Source organism: Acanthaster planci, linkage group LG03, assembly GCF_054643075.1.
Source record: "Acanthaster planci isolate LZ-2023a linkage group LG03, COTS_SCS, whole genome shotgun sequence".
Classification (NCBI taxonomy): Eukaryota; Metazoa; Echinodermata; class Asteroidea; order Valvatida; family Acanthasteridae; genus Acanthaster; species Acanthaster planci.
In genome coordinates, this window is record NC_141779.1 from 24674174 (window position 1) to 24699886 (window position 25713).

Below are 25713 nucleotides of genomic sequence, written 5' to 3' on the forward strand. Positions count from 1 at the left end.
AGACTATAAGCAGGTCAAGTTTAAATAAAAAAATGGTAGTTTATTGAAAGTGAGGGAATTTGGAAAATCAAAATCACATGACGATTACAAGATTTCATCTGATTACCATGACACAAAGCCAATGAATTACAGAACGGAGGCTGTTGCATTTCATATTGTACTCATTTAATTTCTTCTTTTTTTTCTGTCGTCCCTGATATGCTTGACATGTATCATACACTTTGTGAATGAAGCACTTGGATGTGTGACCACAAAGAATACAGGAATATAGTCCAGTGTTAAAACCAACCTAAATGCTAGTTCTTTGAAATCCTAACACATACACAGCAACGAATACAAAACACCTTTGTAAACGTGGATGATGCAATTTGTCTTACTTCTGGAAGAATATTGCACTTAATAAGGAAGTCACTCTTGATGAAAAACTTAGAAGTCAGAATTTTTTGCGGGAAAATGTATCAAAGCATATGACTTCATACAAAACATCTGCATATTTGGAGTAACATATATAAAAATTGGCAGAAAACAAACGTTTTCATTACCAACACATTCAACTTTCAGCATAGCTTAATTATGCATAAGTTTGTAATCATTACTTAAGTTCCTTACCGGGGAATGAAACTAACAGGCATTGGTGAAAAGACTGCTAAGTACAAAAGTTGGCATGGTCACAAAAAGTTATAAAATGGAAGGGACAGAAGTGTTTCTAGTGACACTCGGACATGAGTTTATAGGGAAAGATAGCTCTTGCATCTGCTGAAGCACCATGTCTGTGTTAAAACAAGCAAACAAGTTCAAATCTAAACTTTGGCTCAAAAATCATTTCTGACAAAATACTTTCCCTACATCCTAGCCATTTCGGTTTTTTCCTCATCGTTGATGAGGGAAAAATTTTGGTCATAACCCAGGTCAAGCTGATAAAATTGTGAAATAAACTCATCGATAAGCAGTTATACACGACATCCCTGGACTGAAAAACTGCTTCAAGAAATGGTTCACCCTGCTTTTTTTTTGGACTGGAGCTGAATTAATAATTTTCAAAAAAATATAACCAATGACTAAATTTGGGGCTTCCAAAGTGAACAATGATGAAGCTTCCAATTTCATAACATCTGTGAAACTTTAGTATCCAACAATACTTTTACATAATGCTAAAAAACATTCTTCAATCACTCAACAAAAACTGACCAATTGTGGGGTGTACAAATTACTTTCTGGTTTGCATAATACATGTAACATACATCTCTTGAATGCTTTTTAAGGTGTACAAAATTTACTTCATATTTCTATAATGTACATGTAATCCGAATACTGCTTCTAACAGTTTTATATCTGAACAAAATAGCTCTTTCTACATCTGTACAGAATCTCTCAACTGCAAGTTTTCAAAATAAATACAATCACTGACTGTTGGCAAGTCTAGGTGGAGTAAATGGTTATCTGCTTATATGCAGATTCAAACAGTCTGCCGGATTTTTGATGACCTTAAACAAGAGATTGGGAACTCTTATGGATATTAACCTCTTGCTGCCGGATGGATTTTTCTTTAGCAAGACAAGATGCCAGGTCCTTTTGAAGATTTTCCGTTTTCAAATTCTTCAAAAATTCATCATTTCATTTAACTCTTTTGTCCCAGTTCCGGGCTCCCCGACTCTGCATATAAAGCCTATGTAGTCGAAAACGGGTCGCCCGGCAGGAAGTAGAATGCCTTGTATCACAAGAAATGCCCACATGGTAACTTCTGTTATCACGAACCAATTTCCAAGATCACCATTTCTAATAGGGTGATCCACAACAGTGCCCCTGATACCTATCCCCAAAAAATCTACATCTGGCTTGTGGGCCTTTCAAGACAGCAGACATTCTTTGAGTGAGATTTGTGCATGTAGTTGAAAAGCAAGTTTGGAATGATTCAGCATCCATTTTGGTGATAACACGGGGAAACTGCAAGATTTGGTTGAGAAATGGACAATTTTCCATGATTTAGAACCCTGTGTGATCCCATTGCAAAAGACACGACAGATGTCTGCCTTTTTGATGTGTGGCAATGATGATGAAGTGGTATTGTCTGACGACAATTCAGTGGTATTGTCTGACGACAATTCAGTGGTATTGTCTGACAATTCAGTGGTATTGTCTGACGACAATTCAGTGGTATTGTCTGACGACAATTCGGTGGTATTGTTTGACGACAATTCTATATTATTGTCTGACAATTCAGTGGTATTGTCTGACGACAATTCAGTGGTATTATTTGACGACAATTCTATATTATTGTCTGACAATTCAGTGGTATTGTCTGACGACAATTCAGTGGTATTGTTTGACGACAATTCTATAGTATTGTCTGACAATTCAGTGGTATTGTCTGACGACAATTCAGTGGTATTGTTTGACGACAATTCTATAGTATTGTCTGACAATTCAGTGGTATTGTCTGACGACAATTCAGTGGTATTGTCTGACGACAATTCAGTGGTATTATTTGACGACAATTCTATATTATTGTCTGACAATTCAGTGGTATTGTCTGACGACAATTCAGTGGTATTGTCTGACGACAATTCAGTGGTATTGTCTGACGACAATTCAGTGGTTTTTTCCAATGACAATGTAGTATTGCAAATCATCCAATTCCACCGAGATGAATACAGGACAAGATGCATAAACTTGCCAACAGTCAACTGAATGATGAATTCTAAATTTTTTTTTCACAGTCTTTCACAGTTCTGTTTGTCAACACAAATCCACCCTTACCCTTGACAACAATATCCTATGCCATGACAACCGTTTTAAAAAAAATTTCCATGTGTCAGTGATGTTTTCCTAGTTATAAATACAGCACACCGTGCATAAATCAAATATAGAATTTACAAATGTACATGTATACAAAGTATGATAAAGCAGCTTTGGACATGCTATGGGCAAAATAAATAAATAAATGAACACAAGGTTATGAATTACAAATACAGTAATGTGTAACTTTATGTAATACTTAAAAAGCAGAACAGAGGTAGGCAGTAAACGCAAAATTTTCATTCGTGGAGATATCTGCATATCAAAAATTTTCCAAACTCACAAAAATAATTTTCAAGAGCTTCATTCTCTTATTTTAAAAAATGTCCACATAAGGGTTCAGTGACAAGACCAGTAAAAAAATGCTTTTGTGGAGCAAAGATTACTTGTACTCGCCCTCAGGATTCTATGCCATTCAAACAAGGTCACAGTCAATGATATGCCATCTGGACACTATCATGAAATCTAAGACTATTACAGATCACGAATCTGGATGAAGGTTCTAGCAGTTTGAAGGTACTTGCAGACAACACAAATCATTTCCAGCATAACCAGAATCCGATTGCTCAAAGCAATTCAGTAATACTTAGATCCCAATAAAATAAATACACTTGACAGATAAATGACTTGGCCCACAGAAAGCTAATGCCATGATTGCACAAGTTGAAAGCAAGTGAGTTCAACGATTCAAAGGACTTTGAGTAATTTCAACCACTGTTTTTCAATGAATGTTTGTGGCATACTGAGTAGTATAATAATTTTGCTTAGTGCACCACACACTAGGAAGGAAATCTGCCTGCACTTGTCTTCTCTCTCAACTAAAATCATCAAGCTTAAATGTTATTTCAGAAGGCAATCAACTTTGTGAAAACTCGACTTTTAAATGTGTCCAGAACATGTTTGCAATTTACAATTTTGAAAATAACTCATCATAAATTACCAAACTGAACCCTAAAAAACAAACAGGATAACTGTGTTTATAAACCATGAAACAAACTATATAGGGAAACTCACTTGGTGCTTACACATGATTATAAAGATGAACAAAGAAATTGACCAGAGTGGCATTTGAACCTGTGACCGCTGGAATACCATATCGGTGCTCTACCAACTGAGCTATCCAGCCCTACATTGGTGGCTCTATCCATTTGTCAATATCTTTGCCCGGGGCGGGGGGGCGCTAGTCAGAAGCCATTAAACCACACAGCTAGGGATCACTCCCCAATTACACAATGCAACCTGGGAAGTGGCTAACAGGGATCACTCAAGGAGGATGTGGATTTTCTTGTTTAAAAACAACATCACAAAGCAAAGGATCCTCTAGTGTTGTTTTTTAGGTAATATGAGAAAGGTCTTCAAACAAATATCACCGACGACCACAAAGTCTTCAGCCGTTAACGGCTGAAAGTCATAACCTGAGCATAGCTAGGCACACATTCTAAGAGGTATGTAATGGTGCATGGTCACTGGAATGCTCCTTCATGTGACAAGTGTGTCTTCAGATCAACTCATTCATCAATGAAGAAATCTATGACCACTGTCCTAAACAAGTAGTCTGTTTAACTGAACTGTAATACCTAATGCTTATAAAAACCCAATACTTCTGAAAATCAATAATTCTTCCATAATTTTTCCAGCTTTCTACTCTTTCTGATACATGTGAACAGAATGACCCTTTGTATTTTTTGAAATAATTCATAATTTTTCCTTCAAAGTAAAGACAAAAAGAAAACAAAATAAGGATTATTTCATATGCAATGCCAAAAGAAAAAACAAATCCGGACTTCAAGATTTGCTCGGTAAACAAACATAGGTTAACTGATATACTCATGTTTTCTTACAATGCAGCTTTTGCTAAACAAAGTAACTATTCTGTGCATGTCTATTTCTGCTTCCAAATCCTTGTGACATTTTAAGGATTATTCCTTCAGTCATGTAATGACAGACTTGGCGTTGATGATGACTGGCTGTAACATGATACGTCATCACTAACTGATAAACTCTCATCAAACGGCTGGCTAAATGCTGAAACCTGAAGTCTCTGGTCTTGGCTCTGATTGGGGGCAGCGACCTCATCCAATGCAAATTGTAAGTTGTTGGCATTATTCTGTGTACAACAAAGAAATTAAGCAAGATCACAATGCTGGAGAAATGACTTCATCTCAATGCGTTGGCACAGATGTGTAACCACAATCATGGCTAGACACCTGTTTGGTGTCTATGTAATGAACAACGTGTTTAAAACTGCTGTAAAGATGTGAGGTTACACATGAATCAACCATCCAGCTTTCTGTCAACTAAGAATGAAACAGGTTGCAAGTTTGGCAAATCCCAATTTTGCAAAGTTATTCCACACTGGTCTGTCGTTCATAACTCATCTCCTTGCAACAGTGTACCATGGAGCTATTAAACACAAGGAGTAAGAACGAAGTCCCTACAGACCGTAATCCAATTAACTGCTCTGGTTGGCTTTACAGGCAAGGTGTGGTCACAGGCCCCAGTGTTCAAGACCCTAGACATTCTTTGTACATAGTGATTGCCACTGCCAGGTAGTTGGTAACCCACAGACTCGCCGTGTTTTACTGTGGCATGCTGGAGTAAATAAATGGTGGAAAAGATGCACGAAGAAGATGCGCAGTTCTCTTCTGTAGTCCTCAGGAGTCAGCGAATGATCCCCGCAGATGCGCTTGGAAACTCCAACTGATGGTTATTTGGCAAAAGTTGGATGTTTTTAAGGTCAGTTACATGTATGACATTTTGCATTTCCGGCGGTAGAGAACAAATACCCAAAATATGAACTGCAATATTTATATCATAAGTTCCAATCCTAGTGGTTCCTACGATTAAAAGGTAGAAACATGCTGCAGAAATGCATGTGACAACGTGGTGAGGTTTCATGCCGAGACAGTTGTGGAAAATGACAGAAAGGACGACGAATCTTCCCATGTTTTTGTGTGTTTCTTTATTTTCCGCTGGACCAGCTACATTTGCTCAGTTTTCTTGTGTTTTTTGGGGAGGTTTGTATTAGTAATTCTGTTTATTGTTAAGAGAGACGTTTTGGGGATGTAACGACGTAACCATACTTTCATTGTCATTGGAAAATCAAAATAATCACTAAAATTATCGAAATTTAAGTCTCTGATGATGATGGTTTCCGTCTCAAGGCGGCCATGTTGAACATGCGGAAGTGTTACAGATACGCATGCGCGGTACCCACGATCCTTTGCAAATGCAACTCTGAGCATTCCTTGTAGCCTGCAAGCGGCGCGGTATTTGTTTTGTCCTTGCAGCATGTGCAGTCCTTGCAGTGGCCATCATTGACCCTTCTGATCTGTGTGTGCTGACTCCTTGTGTTTAATAGCTCCATGAGTGTACCGACGATAGTGGCTATGCACACAGGGCCTTAACCACTTGCTGCTGGTCGGAAGTTGAAGTTGCATGATGTAAAACCGGGAGATATTCAAGATTTTCCGCTTTCAAATTCTTCATAAAATCATAGGTTCATTTACTGGCCTTTTACACCTATACGAATAACTGTCTGGTGACTACTCTAATCTGACAGACAGCATTATTGATGCCTGAGTGTTTCAGCCAGGCCTGCCGCCTTGTAAAAAGAGCCCAAATTGTGCAGTGTTATGTAACTTTTTTTTGTTCCTGAAACTGGCACAGTGCGCTGCTGACATCTTTCAATAGGGGCCAGATTAATGTGCAGTGGTATTGCATCGTTCATCGCTGGAGCACTTTTGTCCCTGGTGGTAATCTGCTCGTGCTGAATGCCACAAACAGTGGTATAATCTCTCAAAATAAAGACAGATTTCCTCCGCTATTGACAACTGAACAAAATGTTGGCAATTCCCAGCAGCTCGGTCTTTTGTTCCGATTACGATCGTTTGTTACAAGGCCTAGCTCTTTTGTCTGGTTTGAGGCTCCTTGGTTTCGTGTATAAAGCCTATGTGCCTGAAACCGGGCTCCCCAGCAGCATACGGTTATAAAATAAAGAACTGTAGCAAAAGCAATGTCTGCACTGGGCAATCAGTTTCCAAGTAGTCAGAAGCTGTTTATTCACTTCTATTTTCACAAACCTAACAGAGAGTACACTCAGCTTATAATGTCGATCTGTCAGTTAGTTTGATCTCCTGATTAACAGGGACAGGGAGGGTGAAAAATGTCGACAGTTTGTAGAGTAAGGTTTGTTTGAAGGTCTGTATCTCTCAAAAAGGTCTGCTGCCCCAGACACCCTTTGTTGTGTCTTAGTGTCTTCAAAGTGACTTCTAGGCTCCAGACTAAGATGACACCCACACAACAAATATGAGATGGTCTGTCGACAAAATGAAAGGTAGGTATCAACACAATGATACTTACATTGATCTGAGCTGGCATGGGTGTGACAGTGTTCTCTAACTTAAAATCCTCCCCTTTCAAGAAGCCAAAGCTGGAGAGTGCTTCCTTCTCTTTGTCACCAAACCGTGTGTACAATGCCTGCAGATCCAGCTGCAAGATAGAAACGTGACAGTAGGTGGCTTGGGGACGAACAACTTGACGCTTCCAGCCAGATGCTGTTTGAAAAAAAAGAAATCAATGAATTGTTTTTAAAATGTATCTTTTTACATTTTTTATCTGGCAATGTGACAGTTTGCACTCTCACTAAACCTGAGCCTTTCTGGTCCCTGCACTGCATACACACCACTGGTTTCTGAGCCTTTCTGGTCCCTGCACTGCATACACACCACTGGTTTCTGAGCCTTTGTGGTCCCTGCACTGCATACACACCACTGGTTTCTGAGCCTTTCTGGTCCCTGCACTGCATACACACCACTGGTTTCTGTATACTGACTGAATAGTGCATTCAGAACAAGAACTGGACACCATTAGGCATCATGTGTGGAGGCTCAAATGCCAAATGGGGCTCCTGTACTTGATGAGGTCTAATCAAGAAACCTAAAATCTCCATGATTTTTCCCAGGGTGGTTTTTCTTTGGGGGGGGGAGAGAAGGGGCAGCACTCATCAGCAGCAAACTGTTGAACTACTTGCAGTAGGAGGATGTCGATTCCAAGATATTTTCAAACAAGCAGGCAATTTCTATCCCATTTCCTCCTTGTGTTTTTCTTTTCACTTGTTTATTCTCTTCATATAACAGGTTTTTGCCCTTACCCAAGGTATATTAACCCTTCTTTGGTTTTACAGCACAAATATGCACAAGTGCCCAAGGTCACTCTCTTACATGTTGGTGCAGTGCACAACACGGCACAGCTGTGCTTCTTTGAGGTGTTTACCAAGTGACCCAAAGAGGGACTTCAGCATAGGAGGGTTAATAAGCAATGTTATATTAATTAACATCTCCCCAACGCAAAAAAAAATCTTGTTTATTCTCCTTTTTCCATGTGTACTGCAATGCACAACTAGGTTCCAATGAGTGATATGCAGAAATAGTTGATGAGCACACTATCTATCTTGATACATGCCATCACTGAATGCCCTCTTTATCAGCTTCTTTACCTCTGTCTCCTCCTAAGAGTTTAAGGAACTGTTTCTCATCTGGATGGCTGTCTGAGGATGTATCAAGACTCTCCCTTCCTTCTTCCTCCTCCTCGTCTGTTTCACTCTCAAACAACGAGTCCAGGAGATTGGCTCTTTCCTGTCAAGGAAAGCACAACGTAGGAGATGTTACAGACCACAGTCAACAATTGTGATGATGATAGTGAAAACTGTATTAACTACATCCGTGAACTATAAAATGACAAAACCTAACCCAACCAACCTTGCAAATGTTTTTGTGCGAATCTGAATTATTAAAACTGTCCAACAAGAAAAAAATATTTGTTCTCCTGGCACTAATAACAGTGGGGACACTTCAACATGTTTCCTTTAACATGTTGAATGTCTCTCTGAGTTTTGTGTGTTGTTTGTTTTTACAACAAAGTGTCTCCCTAAAAACATATTTAGTAGTGTAATGGTAATTGTAAAGTCAATTAGTCACAATGTACATGTACATAATGTACAGGAAGTGATCATCATGTCCATATTCCTCCTTAAGCTAACAAGATCTACACGTTTGATGAATCTTACCTTCTCACTAAGCTGAGCTGAGTTCTCCCTTGCATCTTCTGATTCTTCATCACACAGCTCTTCCACATCAAAGTCCTCCATCATGTCTTCATTAACCAGTGGCACTTTGTACTGTTTCCCTGATGTTCTCATTTCCTCCTTCCCTCCTTCCATTGGTTCTCTTGTCTGTAGACTTCTCTCGTAACTGCCCTTGTTGTTACTGTTGAGTTGCGGTGCCCAGGTCCTTGATGTGAGTTGGCATTCAGAGTCACTGCAGAGATGACCCTGCTCGATGTCATGTATTAGTTTCTGGTTGGCAGCATCACGTGAGGACTTTGGGGAATTCCAGTCGGTATTTGATTGATTGTTCTTTTTCCAGACATTGTTGACTGAGAGATTGACATGATCATCAGAATGGGTAGCCTCGCCTGTGCCTGTGTTCTTTCGCGCCTGATGAGCGTGAGAGCAATCACTGCTGATCTGTTCTCCGTTGGAACACAAGTTGCATTTTTCACAACCCAATGGCTTGACTGGACTCGCGCCCGTGTCATCAATGTAAGGCATTTCTGCACTGACAAGTCTGGATTCTACAGATTTCTTGGCATCTTTGCTCCCTCTGGGTTCGAGAGGAGACCTCCCTCTACGGACATCGCGTCGCATCCAGGCCTGTGACTGGGCACCTCCCTGTTCAGTGTTGCTGCTCTGTTCACCAGGCACATTGCATGTCATCTGGATTTTATGATCATCAAGGGATGCCTTCTTACTGCCCTTTGGAGTCTTCTTCTTGCCAGGGTTCTCTGACTTTTGACTCCGGAAGCTATTCCTGATGAGTTTGGGGATACGGCTTCTTCCTTTGGGCTCTCTTTTCTTGACTTGATTATAGTCGTTGGGATCTTCCTTGGTAGTGGCCTCTGCTTGTTGCTTCACCTGCTGATCTGACTTCCTCGAGGATTGTCCTTTGTACAATTTGAAATTCTTCTCTGTAACAGCTTTGGGGATTCCTGACAATGAACTCTTGCGTCTTGTTTCTTTGAATTTGGACTTGATTTGTTTTGATCCTGATGATGCTGACAGAGTTTTAGTGACTGGTTTAGTGGGTGCTTGAGGACTTTTGGGGCTGCTCTGGATGGACAGCGAGAGGAACTGTGAATGGTTAGAGGGCAGTGAATTACACTTGGCCCTCGTATTGGGATTGATTCGTTGTTCTGATATGCCCATTTTTGGAGCTTTCTTCTTGTCCTTAAGACCCGAGTCCAGACTGATACAGCTCTTGCCGAACTCTCCAGCAGAGATCTCTGTCATGATACTGGACACAAAGTCTGCCATCATTGAGTTCTCTCCCAGGCTACTATTATCACTGCCGGAAGACTTGATTCGATCACCTCCGCTGGTTTTCTTGCCCACACCCGCATTTCTCTTCAAAGAGCCATTGGTTTTAGTGGCAGGTGCTGACTTGGAGCTGCTCAGGGAGGCTTTGCCTTCCTGAGTCTTGGACTCTGAGTTCTTCACGGAGCTGCTTCTGACTGGCTCCTTTCTGCCGTTGGTTTTGGAGGGTCTGGTCAGACTCGTCGGTGGTGAGATCTTGTCAAGAGGATAGTTGAGAAGCCACTGCTCACTGGACGTGGAGGAAGTCACGCTGTCTGGCCTCTCTGAGTTACTTGACAGAGACTCCTGCATCTGCAAAATGAGGACGAGAGTAGGCAATAGTGACCATCATCCGTACTCTTGTATGTAACCCTGCCCTATTGACTTGGTTCACAGATATGAGAAGGAACAAAGATCCTTTCAATGTCCATGTAATTACTACGAAAAAAATGGGATTAAGATGAAAGACACTCAAGCCAAAACTAAAGGGTCTAACAAGGAATTGGCTCTAACCTTCTTCTTGTAGTCTTCAACACTCTTCCTTGGGTTCCAGTCTGGTAGTTTCATTGGGGAAGAGTTGCGTGCCTTCCACATCTCCACAAAGTTAACATTTTCCTCCTCGTCATCACTGTCTGAACCACTCCACAGAATCTCACTCTACAGATCCACAAAACAAGAGGTGATCAGTACTGACAGAAGTTACAGGATTTTGCAATTTACTCCACAATCCCAACCCTTCCACTCAGATCAGTTGAGAAAAACAGTAGGATTCTGAAAGGCATTACTTTCATTTTTACACGGGATGGTTAGCAAATACAAATCAATTCCATGATAAACCATTGTAGGACAAAATGTGATAGGGACAACCAACATAAATATGTACCGCAGACTAGTTTTTGCTGACTAACAAGTTTAAAAAAAAAATGATAAGTGCAAAACTGAGAATGTTTTTTGTTCTTATGATATATCGTCACTGTCACCACAAACTAACGCAAAGGTGAACCTTGAACGGCTTGGGCAGAGAATTTACTGTTGCCATAATTCTTATTTCATGATCTGTGACACAAGTTTGTGTGCGCGTCTTGCACGTAGGATTTACAGCTGCCATAATATTCCTTTTCAAAAACCAATAAATATAAGTGTCAGAACATTTTTGTTTTCAGGAAATAAAATCTTTATTAATTTCCTACAAATGAATTATTTCTGGTTAAATGCTTCTATATTTCACAAGTAAAGAATGGATAATTTGTGTGAAACATTCTTAAGTAGGTTTCTCTGAAATGTATATGCACAACATGCTCATGTGTGATTTCATGAAAACTGCGTGCGCATGATGCCTCTTTTGGTTACTTCACAGTTTTCGTGAAGTGTACGAAACAACAAAGTATGAATTAGTTTGTGGTGTTGCTAACGGTACATAATAACAGGAAATGATGCATAACGCACATTAAAATACAAAAATGTTAAATTTATGTCTAAGAATACGTCAGCTTTGAAAAGAACAACACAGACAGCAGGCAAATACCAATGGATGGAGAAAGAGACCCACCAATGGGGTTGCTGGCTTCTTTGGGGTGGCTCCATTCCTCACCGGACTCCCCCAATCTGCCGAGCCCTCTGATTGGTTGGATTGCAGCGACTCGTACGACAAGCTGTGCTGGCATGCTGGATCACTCACAACTCTCCTCTGACTCTCCAGATGGACTGCAGCTGATTGGTGCCTTCCCGGTAGCCTTGGAGAGGATCCAAGAGTTCCAATGTGAAATGGACTGTGTCTCTTCGTGCTGTCTGTATCAGGTTTTTCTGCTGTTAGTTTTCCGGAGGATTTGCCCTCATTGTTACAGTCTCCTTCTGTAACAGCACTGTTTGTTTGCTGGCAAGGAGTTGATGTAAAAGGTTTGCCACTACTTCTGGGGAGTCTCATGTTAGGTGTTTCCTGTTCTTTTCTGGTATCAGGATACTGGGTTTGGTCTGATTGGCTACTGGTCTTTGGAGTGATGGCAGCCTCTAATGATGCATTGAAGCCACGGATTGGTAGTTCATCAATGTTTGTGACTGAAGGTTTAGTTGTGGCATCATTTGGTGGCCTACAAGAATCTCCTGAATCCACTGGGAGAGAAGTCGCTCTCATGAAAGATCCCACTCGATTGTCATGAGACTTTCTACCAACTTCACTGATTCTACTGTAATTTGGTCCTGGCCTTTTCTGGTTATTTTGCTGCATTTTCTCTTCTAAGGCCTTGACACTTTGTGCCTCATCTTGTTTTGTTGCACTCTCTGAAGCATCATTACTGGAAGAATTAACTAAAACTTCATCAAGCTTGGAATCCGGCAGGTTGTTTTGGTTGTCACCCTGTGATGAATACGCTATGATAACATTCTCAATCTCGGTGTAACTCTCTCGCTCACTTCTGTTATCATGGGCTTGGAGGACCTCTTCAAATTTATCTCTGCTCTGGGTTGAGTTTTCAGCATCCTGGTGCTGTCTCCTGTTCTCTTCTGGATTTGTTTGTGACCTGTTAGCCACTGGAACCTGCATTTCAGAGGTTATCAGATCTCTGTTATCTGGTATGGCTTTGCTGTTTGAGACATCTACTTCAGAGTTTTGCCGATGTTGGATAGTATCTGATGGTTTATGATTACTGATCTCTTTGGATGGAAGGAGGAGATCTGAAGGTCTACTTGGTGCATCTTCTCTTGATTTCTGAGTTCTCACATCACCACTAACACCACTGACGTCTGGTTCAGGCGCACCTGCAGACATGTTACTTGTCTGCTGAAGGGCTTTCTTTTCATTTCCTGAGAGTGTTGGTATTTTGTCCCTGTGCTTCTGTTGGCTGGTTTCAGGTTTACGAACACGAGGTGACATCTTCCGAGCAATGTTTCGCTGATGCATTCGGGCAGTTAAGCATTCAGTTGAAGGGCTGGTTGGTGCAGATGAGCTCTGACGATGTTTACCAACCGTTGGACTGGTCAGCTCCACTGGGAAGCTATTGGGTGGTCTAATACCGTGAGGAGCCCCTGTATGACAACTCTGGTCTCCTTTGGCATTTCTGCTACTAGGTTCTGAGAGGTGCCTGTGGGGTCTTGGATAAGTTAAATTTCTGTGTCTGTTTGGTGGGACAGGGGACTGGGCCGAATGCCAGACTCCACTACTGTGTTTTGTTCGATGGTGAGGGCTTAGCTGATTTCCACCAGTACTTGGCTGCACGGGGACTTTCCAACTTCCAGATGGAATTGGAGAGCTCCCAGACTGGTCAATACCACCAGTTAAAGGTTTTGGAAACTGTGATGTCTTGTCGATGGACCCTGACTGTTTTGAAAAAGCAACTGCATTCCTGCCTGACCCAGGTGACTGGGGTGACTTCAAAGATGATCCCAAATTTCTCTGAATCTTGTATGAGTCTGGTAGAGTCTGGGAGTGTTTCATGGTATTGTTCTTGAGATATCTGCTATCATGCGTTGGTGTTAATGTGTTCCTATTCAGTGTGGGAGATTTTTCCTGTTTGGGACCATTATTACTGATGTCTCTTCTGTGAGCTAACGTAGCATTACACAAATTCCTCTGTAAAGTTGGTGACTGTGAAGAGTTCTCAGAGAGACTTCGACAAACAGAAGTTTTTTGTTGTGCAGGATTGTCTCTGTTTGGCTCTGATAGACAGGCATCTCGTTTCCTCTCAATCTGCGGAGAGTAAGAGGAAGCATCAGCTATTATTCTGCTGCTCTGGACTTGGTGCAGCTGATTCACAGATTCTGGATTGGTCTGGCATTTCTCTGATGTAACAGAACCATTCAGTCCTTGGAAATACTGCTTAAGTAAGGCCTCTGAAGACTGTTCAGCCTGAGTTTCTTGGTATTGAACCCTGTTGCTGTCTGTGTCCCTGGATGGAGGGTTATGCTGCTCATGATATTGTTGTTTTCCTTGTTGATTGTTCTCTGTCTTGGAATCTGGGAAGGGTGTGATGGAAGTCTGTCTTTCCAGCATGGTTTCGATACTCTCCGAGCTTGTCATGGAGCAGCTACTGTCTCCATTTCCCCTTGCAAGAGCAGGGCCAGCATCATAGCCACTCCCTTGTCCTGAAGATGACAACGTGAAGATATGGTCTGGTGGTCTGCCTGGCTGAGACCGGACTACTTTCTGTCTGGACTGAGGGGGTTGTATCTCCAAGCTTGCTTTGCGTTTCTGCTGCACACCAGACTTAGGCTCAAGAGTCAAGGTCTCAAAACTTTTAACACTGCTGCTGATGTCCTTCAACTCTTGGAGAAGGCTCTGGGCATAGTGAAAAGGTGCGTGGACAAAGGGTTTGGTGTATTGCTCCCCAAGACTGAAACCATTCCTTCCTGCTTCTCTGCTACATCCCAAACCACCTCCTAGTTTCCTCTCTGCATTTGAATTTGCATAACAGTTCCTGAGTGCCAGTGCCTTGGCAGGACTGGTTACTAGTCCATTTGGCAAATGGCGGACAGGCTTTCCCATCTCTCCTAAGTGTCGCTGGGAGGCAGGAGATAGTAATGTGTGCTCCCATTCCAGATCTTCAAGTCCCATGACTTCACCAGCTCCGTCATTCACATCATTCTCAGCAACATTAAAACTGATCATGCTGCTGTGGTGGTGGTGGTGTCCATTGCTCCTGGAGGAGAGCTGCCCACGTCGGTACTCAGCGAATGTCTCACAGTTTTGTGAGTACATCAACTGCTCCCGCTGAGGGGATAGCAAATCCAAGCTGGTATCTGGCATGGTTCGGTGTAATGGATACAGATCAAGAGAATCAACAGGATGCCCTCCATTGGTCAAGGGATAACTAGAGTCTGGTGAAGTCTCTTTATACGTAGTGTTGATGTGTTCATGACATTGCGTGATTGGTAGTCTGTGCTGTGGAGACTTGGAATGTGGCGATCCATGAAGCTGATATAGCACCGGCTACAGGAGTGAAAATAAAAACAGTAACATCAATACCTTAGAACTACGCAGAAATGTTCAATACTTAATAAACATTAAGTAGGTATCACTTAGTTCAAAGAAAATTCCTTTTTCGTATTTTCGATATTTCATTTTTGGAATAGATGAAAGATATTTCAGATATAATTAACAAAGATTTTAATCCTCTTGGCCTTTAGTTTTTGAAATGCAATACCATAAACAATTTTGCTGAACAATATCAGTAAACACATAGATATCAGACACACATAAAATCTCTTTGTATTTTTATGAAAGAGTATCTCCAACTTCTGCACATCTTGATGTTCACAAAATTAGCGAAGTGCAATACGCACATATAGATAGCATGAGTTTGTCTCCCAAAAGGCAAGAAATATGCTTTGCAGTCTATAATGAAACATCTTCCTAACATGGTTGGTTACCAGTTTAATTTCTACACATGAATGCTAACTTGTGTACTTGATTCTCTGCTTACTTTCCTGTCTTTTACTCCAGCACTTTCAGGTGCTTGCCAGTGAACCATTACTTCTTAGCCTTTTTTCCTTTTGAGATGGGACAGTGGGGGTCAAGGGCTTTAATCATGAGGAGTCAACTTTCTGACCCAGTCACAGAGCAATCCTGACAGACAAGTCTGTGAGTTGATGATTGCTGTGTCACACTAGGGCAGGCCAAGGACGCCAGACAGGGCATGACAACCGATTACCTCCTTCCAAACCTCTATCTCCCCCCCTTTGCTTTCCCTCCCAGTGGAGACTTACCTTGGCGCCGTGCACCGGACTACCCTGGGCTGGTTCGCATGATGAAGCAGGATGTGATGAGTCAGAGGACAGACCCTCGCTGCTGTTGAGCTGTTCCTGTCTCGGTCCCCTGTCAGGGATTCGACTGGGCCTGAGCAGGACGGGGCTGGCATTGCTGCTGGGTGGAGCCAAGCTCTGTGATTGGCCAGTGGAGAGCGAGGACGTGGGACCCAGTGACATGAGATTAGAAAACGGGTGTTGGAAACAGCCCTGTATTGAATGATGTGATGGAAAGATTAAAAGACAATTGCCAGTGATTCATTTCGTAAATTTATTTTCTTTTTTTGTGGAATATAAAGGTCTGCCTTCCGGTAATACTGATTAAAAATTTATTAGAAGTTTTGAAGAGCATTAGATGGAAAAAGAAAAAAGTATGCATAACTTAAATATGGCAAGTTGAAGACTACATGTAACTGTAACCACACTGAAAATCGAACAAAAAAAAACAGAATGAATGAATGAAAAGAATGGCGTCATGTCCTACAAAGGTTGGCCAAGGAGATTGGGTGGGGGGAGAGACTTAAGTGCCAATTCTGTGGGAGCCATATTTCATCATCGGTTTGATACACTGAAATGTATCCATACCGGGGAGGAAATGTGGTCGGAAACTGTGTCGTGTGATAAGGTGGTTGCCAAACCCGGGCACTCCCATTGACACATACAGTCATTCAAGATGGGTACAAGGTTGAGAGTCAAGGCTATCACATCTTCGAGTCTCAACTTTCTTGTGCTTCCTTGTCATACACTGAGAATCGTTGAGGCAAAAAAAGTGATTCAAATGGAGTCACTTGGAGCAAACTAGATGTCAGATGGAATCATGTGACACAAAAGGATGAGCAGACAGGGTAGTCATAATTTCTTAAGTGTTAAAGTGAGGCCAGGCTTGATGAACCAAAGATTCATCAGGGACAATTCAGAAATAAAAACCGGCTGTGATGGGCCCTCACATATTACTCAGGTTGGATCGCTTGCTGACACAATATGTCATCAAAGCAGGAGTTTGGATGGTGTGTGCCTCGGAAATGCAAGTGTCTGAATCTTTAATTTCAAGTCAGGACTACACGATGTCTTCCTGTGCCTTAATATGAAACAGGCTTTAAGAAAAATGACTAAATGTTGAAAAGAATCCAGGCTCTTTGCAGTTGGAAATCGTGGACAAAAGCCAAGAGAAAAGAAAAGTAATGAAGAAATATCCATCAAGAGAATAAAAAACAGCAAAACCAGACAAAAAGTTAGAAAGGCAAGAAATATCAGGTGCGTCATTCCGACATCCATTACCACATTTGTTCTGAGACGAACACATTCATTTATTCTTAACTTCTTGTCTGAGAGCATCTTTGTTCATGCTTCAGCAATTTCTTCCAAATGCAGCAATAACTGCATGACAGGAAATAGCTCCATGAAGCTCACAGAGTTCATCAGTACAAGGACAACTCAAGAAATGATTCTGAGAGTCTTGAACTTATAACGGAAGAATTTGGAATTACTGGCTTAAATTCTATCCTTATCTACAGAATCACGATCCCCCAATGGTGAACAGAAAATGGCAAATGGAATAAAGTTGGAGTAATTAATGATTTGACATCTAATAAATCAGATCTTGTGTGTGATCCTTGGATTTCATTTCATATTTAATGGACTCTGACCGGTGCTCTCAATAATGTACTCCACATATGCACCCTCGACTTTCAAGATTAATCACAGTCAAGCCTACAATGTTGTACATGAAAGAAAGTACACAAACCACACAGGTTTTGGCAGATAAGAATCCAATGCTCCTGGATATTATTCACTTATCTGCAAACATGAACTGCCATTTTTTTTCCGTCCCCCTCATTTATCTATTTAAAAACAACTTAAAATACATGTATTTATCCCTGCCAGAATTTATTTCCATAAAATTTAGAATTGCTTTTCAGAAACTTCATGCAAGCCATGATGAAAATTCTATTTCTGTTAAGCACTATGCAAATATAATCTGGTAAGCAGTTTTAAATAAGATACAACTTCTCTACACAATCAGTGAGTTTCAGCGGTCCACTTTGTACTCATTTGTGCAGATTTCTGGAAGCAAATAATTTCTCTGATCACACATTACAGAGATGCATGGTCAAAGAGATACATCCATATCTACATAACTGCTCACAAAGAGAGACTGGCCAACCAGCCCATTGACATCACAAACCAGAGAAAGGTTCACTAACGAAACTGACTTCCACCACAAAACTTCCCCATCATGCTGTATAGATGCAATACAATGGATCTTTGCTAGTATCATGCACCAGCAGTTGTAAGTGTGGATCCTGTTGGAAGCAGCAAGGATATAATCCCCTAGCTGCTGATGAAGAGACCATTCACCAACTCCTCAAATGCCATTCTGACTATCTGTAATTGCAGACTCATATTTGACAGTGCTTTTGGGTGAGACCAAATATAACATTTAGTACAGAAAACTATATTTTAGTATGAAGTTCATGTAAAATATTTTAGTATGAAGTTCATGTAAAATTTCAACTCCGAATGAACACCTGAATATCAATACAGTAACATGTACTTGTACATAAGTGCAAGAACAAATGCAGATTTTTGAACACTAACAATGTCACTTGCTAATTTCCAATCCATTTCACAACAGGTGGTAGACAATTTGCAAATGTTATAATTTCTTGTCCTATCCTTGTGTGTCTACCAACCTGATCAAATGGGAATGACCTTCTAAACTGGCCTGCATTCCCACTCTGGACAAATCTACAGCTAGGTTGGGTAAAATGGCTGTGATGTCTGTAGTTTGTTGGAAGTTCAACATGTTTCTTGTGCAGACCATGGACAGATTACACAGAAAGGCTCCCAACAGAAATTCAGACGGGAATTAACGTCAGCCCCTCCCAAACTATCGGTACATGAAAGTTATCGGTACATGCATCCCACTTAAGTTTTACATGTTGGTCTTCCAGAACAGAGTGAACTGGACATACCTGAATGGGTGAGAGTGGTCCGCAGCATTGACGATCTCTCTCAAACAAACATTTCAAGTTGCGATTTTGTTGTTCTAATTCACGCACACGGTTGTGTAACTTGATGCATTCTTCTTTAAGATCCTGTAGAGGAGAAACAAATCCAAACAGAGTTTACCACATCATGTTGCCCATTTCAATTTGTCACACAATTACTAATAACATTTACAATGCACTTTATGCTCTCATGCTCTTTACGTATAGTTTTAAAATTTTCAATTTAGGTGAGTTAACTGGAACGATTCTTTTCACCAATATGGCCGAGCAGCTTGATGAGAATTCCCAGCGAAAGTGGACATTTGGTCACTCTGTTACCAAACCCCCATTATCATGGGTAAATTTTAAACAAAACAGACTTTTTTGAAAACAGAGTGGAAATGCCAAGAAATAGCATTACTTACAATTATACTTTCATTTTTAGGTGAAACGTTTTGTATGTGAATTATGCTTAATCATGGGATTGGTAGCAGCATGACCAAAGGTCCATTTTCTCACGGCATTGCCTGTGAAGATACAATTTTACACTTGCCTAAATCCATTTATACAAAATACTGAGAATGTATCAAGTGGAACGCTTGACAAAGAGTGAAGTGTTTTTACTTCTCCACTCTAATGGCACCATTAAGTTCTGCCTGAAGATACTCCCGGCCGATAAATGAAAGGTTTCCTGCATTAATGAATCGGTGTAGCATTGGGTATTCATGATGCTCTCAGTGACTTGATGCTTAATTACGATGGCGGCAGAATGATTTTCAAAGGAGGGAGGGTCATTTATGAAACCATCGTGCACCAGCCATCATTGGGACCTGCCCAAAGTAAGGAGGGGGGGAGTAAGCCCTAGTGAAGGGGCCAGTGACCCCCCTACCACTTCTGCCACCGATGCTTAATTACATGTAAGCTCACCCTGCCAGAACTTCTAGTAATTTCCTTCCAAATCGTCATATTTTCTTTTCTTTTTTCTGAGTGTTTTTTTCCCCCAAGCTGAGATGAAACAAATCCAATGGCCAAAAGTGAAACTTACTTTATTCAACAAAACAAATCTTCAAAGCCACTGCAGAAATCAACAACATGCAATATTTTGTCAGAACTCTTTGGATTCCAGGGTTTGTTTACATGTAGGTACAAAATGAAACAACTGGCAAACACTACTTGACTTTGAATTCCATTCAACTACAATATTTTAAGTTCGCTTGCAAGAACACTGTAGATAACACAGGCATGTACATGTTCAAGGAAGAATGCTAGACTGGTTTCAGTTTAACAAAGTCTGTATGATAAAAAGCAAATTAAGGGTATGTTTTCAATGTGACTGTGATTACAATGTACATGTACATTAGACTGATTTAAGGAGATGCCAGTACTGCAGTGACATCACAACAGGTGCACATACATATGCATGTAACACGCTTCCTTCAACTGCAGGCATAGCATGTATTTTGGCAAATGACAATTATCCTATTGGTCGAGGTGTTTAATATGGGTATCGATTAATGTGGTGAATACATTATGCGCACAGCTGTAAGTATTGAAGGCATTAATGCGTGAAGCAACACGCGTACGTATTACATCCATTGGCACTACACTTCCTGGTTGAAATGATGGCAAGCTTCGATACTCTATACAAGCAATGTCATCGTTTCATGGCTTTTACTTCTGGTCATCATATTAGTATCAAGCTCTGTAAGGCAGCAGTTACTGTGCAGCAGAAGACAACCTTCCTCACTAACGAGCAAAATATTTCATATTAGAAATAAGTGATAAATCAAAATACCACTGCAGCTAAGTGAACGTCCCCACATCACTAGCTGATGCAAGATATTACAGTCCCTGGATTGTGGAATATCTTATCCCCTTGCCTTCCAACACAAAATCAAATTTACATGCATCTCACCTTGACAGCTTCTTTCAAAAACAAAGTCAGATAAATGACAAAACACCAAAGATGCTTCAACAAAATATCCTGACCCCCCATCGCCATAGCAGCACACAGGATCCAAGAGTCTCCGCACAATTATCAGAGCATTTTGGAATTCATGAGTCTGAATTCAGTTGAGGAGTTGGTGGCTGGATTATTTGAGGGAGGCCCGCAAGGAAAGCCCCTCCATGTGAATCAGTTGACAACATTTTGGTGAAGGCTGTAGTCAGTGCAAGCTGAGTTTCAAGCAACAGGGTCGGTGTGATGCATCTTGAAACTGCACACGATACAGAATGATCTGGCTCAAGCTGGGCCTCGTGGTACATCTCCCAAGTTTCCTGACTTGAAGGGTAAGTGTCAGGTGTTGTTTAATCGTTTCCGTAGTAATAGCAGAAATTAGAAGTATGTCCAAACCGAAAAATTGGCAAAATGCAATAAATGTGACAAGTGACTCGATGTGATGTCCACACACTTGGCATCCAACCAATCAGTGACAAACACTCACATTTTACAAAGCTTGTCTGGAAAAGCCATATGCCACAGCAGCCAGCTAAAACTTCAGGAAATTATAGAGACTTTTTGGACACAACTCCAGACAGTATCATGCTCATCTCTACATGTATGTCAAACACCTCTGACTATGTAAATGTCAGACACTCTGACTAATCTTTTGTTGCTGACCCATCCATTCTCACATACATCAGATGGCTGATGCTTTATCAGGTGAATACACACAATAAACGATCATTTCCTCATACCCCACTGTACATCATTTAAGTACCCTGGAGAACCTGAATACGACATGAGTCAATCCCAGGGTCTCTAGACTATGAAGTCATAAGACTCCCTAGAAACAGAATTTAAACAATCTCTGATATACATGTACTTTATATGCTGTTCGACTTCAGTGGCAGTTGCCTCTGTAGTTTGGCAATGAGTTTCCAAGGATGCCAGTCTCGCTTTTGTTCAGAGCCAGAAAAGAAAATCAGAGAAGCCTGCATGTACCTTGTTAAGGCCTGAAATTAGCCCAACATTGCAAAGAAAAGCCCCAAATCATGCTTTTGCTTGAACACTGGCACCCCTGTGTTTTCTTCATTTTGCTCAATCCTCATAGAGCTTTTTTTGTCTGAGATGAGGGGAGGAACCAGCCCATAGCGGGGGGGGGCCTCCATGTCTAAGATCTCAGCTGTCACATGTCCCATTATTTTGAAACTTGGCAGCCATGTGGAGACTCTCATTATCAATAAAAAAAATGTGAAGTTGCAATTCAACACGACAGAGTTTTGATGTTGTGGTCATTTGAAGTTGATGGTCTCAAACATGTTGGCCCACACATTGAGCACAAAAGGGAAGAAGTATGGATGTTTGGCTGACCCGTGTGCTGCTTGAGAACAGAGTGTCTGATTTTCACAAAACTGGTGTCAAAAATGACAAGATGTTACAAAAAAGTTCTTATGGCTTGGTGCAGGAAAAGATGTACTGCAACAACATTGCAAAAAATGTGGAGGGGCAGATTCTACCCTCTTGGCTCTTTTAGGGTAAAATCACTGATCTCTAATTTCAAAGCTGTGTATCAGTGCATACCCTGTACATTTCTCTGAAAGTGTGATGGTAAAGACAGGCCACCAACTTTGCCAATATTCCCCTATATACATGTATCTTGAGTCTGAGTCAGTCACCTGTTGTGGCTGTAAGACCCATGATGTACTGTAAGCATGTGATGCAATGTCTTGCCACTTCCAATTCTTTCAGCAAACCGATTTACATGGACATAATTTACTTGACATGGACACGAGGAGGAAAGTAGCCAGGACACACCTCATCTTACTGATTTCCAGAGATGGTTAAAAGACAAGTTCAGGGAGTGTTCACTTAATTTCAGGAAATTCGATTTTCTAAACTATCCTCACACCCCCCTTACTAAAAGCCATTTACTTGATTTCCTCAGAAGTTCAGGAATGGTTCACTGTGGCTATATTTGAATGGGAACAAAGCCTCAACAGCCATTTCCATAGATTTCCTTGAATATAATGTGTAAAAAAAAATCACACCAAGATCCTTACATGGTGAGGTGATGTAAAAGTTCAGCAGTGGCTTTGCTGTATACTGTCAGGCAATACTGAAAGTGACAGATCATTTCATCAAAGCAATATACATGTAGCACAGCCATAGCATACTTACGATATCCTGAAAGATTAACGGTCAGTCATTAGGGTAATACCAAAAAGATTTCTAATCCATGAAACTAGATCTTTCTGTTATAGAGGCTGGCTGTATGCAGCTTAAACAGATTATGCCAATCCCAATTTAACCCCTTAAACTTATTGTATTAGAAACGATGGACAGATACTTAACCAAGACGACCGCTGTGACAATCAACATCAACTGGACACACTACAAAGGCCGGTGACATCTACTTCCTTTTGCCTTTGAGAAAGATTCTACTTGGATCGAAAAGTCAGGCCCTCCAACTTTTTGACATCTACTTCCTGATATTAGGAAGATGCCAATCCTTTGTAATCCCCAAGATGCCACTGTGATTTAGTGGATTCCAAGATAGATTTCACTGACCACTGAAGCAACGAGTGACTGACCTCAATGCTATTCTGGAAGCTACTACATGTAACTCTCCTATATGGCCACTGAGCCATCTCCAAGTTGCTTCTCGGGGACTTGTGTGCCATCTATAATTACCACACGTGTCCCACAGGGTTCCTTACAATATTTAAACCATGGTGAGGTAATAATAAATAATTCACAAAGGAAATTTAGACTCCCACAATGAGGCAGATGTTGACACTTTCTCCAACATCAGGGTGTAAGACAGCTCCTGGCATTATTTATTATTGTACAGAATAGTCATGTATTGGTTGTGTATGCTATGGCTTCAAAACCAAGCCTTACACAGGGGTCACTTGGAACTGGTAACCACTTTTGCTGTAAAAGAGTCTTAAGGCTCTTGTGTTGAATTGTGAACATCGAGCAACATTCGGACAACATAGACAGATATATAGACAGCTTCTCGCCAAGTCTCGAACAAACTAGACAACACTGAAATCAAAGACCTTATTTGGAAGGACTTTGTAGTGGAGACTAGAAATTACTCCAGACCCAAAAGAGACCCCAAATTATTTCTCTGATGTCACTGCACTGCAGATTTCCATAAAGATTTGTTCTAAACGTCACAAAACCAGACTATGACGTCACAGATGGTTCAGCTTTGTCAACAGAGAGTGGAAATGATTGGTATAGACGTCATGTCTGATCTTAAGTCTAGCCAGCAAGGTAAAAGTAGCCTACATGACCTATAGCAAGATAGATATTCAAGTCTGCAAGCCAGACTTTAGATTCGTTAAAGGTAAAAGCTACAGAAAGTAAGCCGAGGGTGGAGAAATTCAGCCTGTTTATTGGCCAATCAGCCAACGAGCCATGACCTAGCTAGGATCTTCTGCACTCTATGCATCCTCCACATCTCTTTTCCTATTTTGCATCTACTGAAAATATTCCTTGGAATAAACTTGACGTCCGACATGTACATGTACCCTGAACTCACAGATCCTGTCAAATCCACTCGGATGTTATGTGGGATTTTGCTGGATTGAAAAGTGTAGAGCCTGGCCACTGATAATTTACATGGGGATTAAATGATGTCCTTAAAAGGCTGTTCAACTGATTTCCTCTAAAGTGTTGAACTTGAAATTAGGATTGGAATGTTTAAAGCAACAATTTCAAGGGAATTCACTGGATAACTCTTTTCGATACGAATCACCATTAATAAGGGGAAAGATCTGACACAAATTTGTACAACATAGTTATCACTGATCTATCTCTACCAAAGATTCCGCAAATCTGACAAGCCTAGATCAGAGTGAATTTCCTCCCAAGCAGCAGATTGTAATGACACAGGAAACACCTTGCCATCATGTCCATGTCCAATGAATCTCCTGTAGCTACAAATAGGCACTTTCGGCTTCTTGGTTCTTTGTGTTTGATAAGTATACAGGATGAAGGGGGGGTTTAACAAAATTAAAATCCATTTTGAATTTCTGAAAAAGCTCCTATCGTTGCGGAGATGAAACTGTTTATATGTCAGTTTTTCCAATGACTTTGGAGACTGGAGGTAAAAGGTCATTCCTATGTTTTTTTGTTTCAAGGATGGCACCACAAAATTGACTTGCATGGGTACTAATTAGTGTCTATCTCGAAAAATATTAATTGCAACGACCTGAAACTTTCAGGATATGTTCAACTAGCAGTATCTGAATTTCTAAATAAGTTTTAAAAAATACGTATTTATACTTGCATATTATTTACATATTAATTTGTGCAAATGTGTCCAATATTTAGTGTTCTGTAAAGAAAAGCAATGAGTTTTTTTAAATTAAGTACCAAACACCTTCAGAAGAAACTGCTTGCAATGTTTGGAAAGCATTAAAATCACACTTAAAAATAAATTAATGAATTGATGTAATTAGCATATTAATGAACTTAATTTAGTGAATTGCTTCTGGCTGAAAACGTACCCTCTACATCTGATACATATTAACTGCAATGAATGACATTTGCAGATTATTAGTACCGAGAAAGTCATAATTTACCTTCCATATCTGTTGTCAGAAATGCTACCTTCCCTAGATTTCCTTTCTTCTTTTTTACTACAATACTCTCATGGTTTCATTGTCAGGATTCTCAAGTCATCAAAACACAAAGTTTAAGTCTGTACAGACCTGCAACAGGGGTAAAATTCCACTCAGCACTGTGCAAAAATGCCACAATCTCGCTGTACAGTGCGAGTGACCGGCAGCGCTACACAGTTCACGTACATACTGGTACAGTACACA

At 40.7% G+C, this 25713-nt stretch overlaps 1 protein-coding gene across 9 annotated transcripts in view; it reads right to left on the minus strand.

Annotated features, from left to right (window-relative positions):
* Positions 1 to 143: 143 nt before the first annotated feature.
* The window catches only part of LOC110990838 (uncharacterized), a 131468-nt gene continuing 105898 nt past the window's right edge, over positions 144 to 25713 (minus strand). For 8 of the 9 annotated variants that reach the window (XM_087134643.1, XM_087134645.1, XM_087134644.1 and 5 more), the window contains 8 exons: positions 18919 to 19041; positions 15905 to 16153; positions 11757 to 15128; positions 10721 to 10864; positions 8864 to 10519; positions 8294 to 8432; positions 7159 to 7352; positions 144 to 4903 (listed from right to left, as the gene is read on the minus strand). In XM_087134643.1, the coding sequence (XP_086990769.1) occupies positions 4724 to 4903; positions 7159 to 7352; positions 8294 to 8432; positions 8864 to 10519; positions 10721 to 10864; positions 11757 to 15128; positions 15905 to 16153; positions 18919 to 19041 (6057 nt within the window). In that variant the 3' untranslated portion in view covers positions 144 to 4723. Of the gene's footprint in view, positions 4904 to 7158; positions 7353 to 8293; positions 8433 to 8863; positions 10520 to 10720; positions 10865 to 11756; positions 15129 to 15904; positions 16154 to 18918; positions 19042 to 20848; positions 24285 to 25713 lie in introns of those variants that run through there. The other variant, XM_087134651.1, reaches the window with a different exon arrangement.